At 39.4% G+C, this 226-nt stretch overlaps 1 protein-coding gene across 1 annotated transcript in view; it reads left to right on the forward strand.

Moving 5' to 3' along the window:
* Window positions 1-226, forward strand: part of LOC119586936 (solute carrier family 22 member 5-like) — a gene marked incomplete in the record, with an annotated part of 32,490 nt that overhangs the window by 25,749 nt on the left and 6,515 nt on the right. The window contains 1 exon segment of the mRNA XM_037935668.1: window positions 108-180. Within this exon segment, the coding sequence (XP_037791596.1) occupies window positions 108-180 (73 nt within the window).

The following is a 226-nucleotide window of genomic DNA, read 5'->3' on the forward strand; positions in this document are numbered from 1 at the left end:
GTTTGTTTATAAGCGAGCGTGTTTGTTTATACACCAATTACAAGTTTCATTATTGTAGGCTCCAAACCCTCTTTTCTTCTGTTAACCCAATGCCACATCTTTTCCAGGTACCTTCCAGAGTCCCCGCGCTGGCTTTTGTCTAAGGGGAAAATCAGTGAATGTGCCACGAATCTCTTACTGGTATGGTTTTCACTAAGGAAACTTTTATTTATTGTTTTACTTTCTG

The sequence above is a fragment of the Penaeus monodon genome, chromosome 22 (genome assembly GCF_015228065.2).
Source record: "Penaeus monodon isolate SGIC_2016 chromosome 22, NSTDA_Pmon_1, whole genome shotgun sequence".
Classification (NCBI taxonomy): Eukaryota; Metazoa; Arthropoda; class Malacostraca; order Decapoda; family Penaeidae; genus Penaeus; species Penaeus monodon.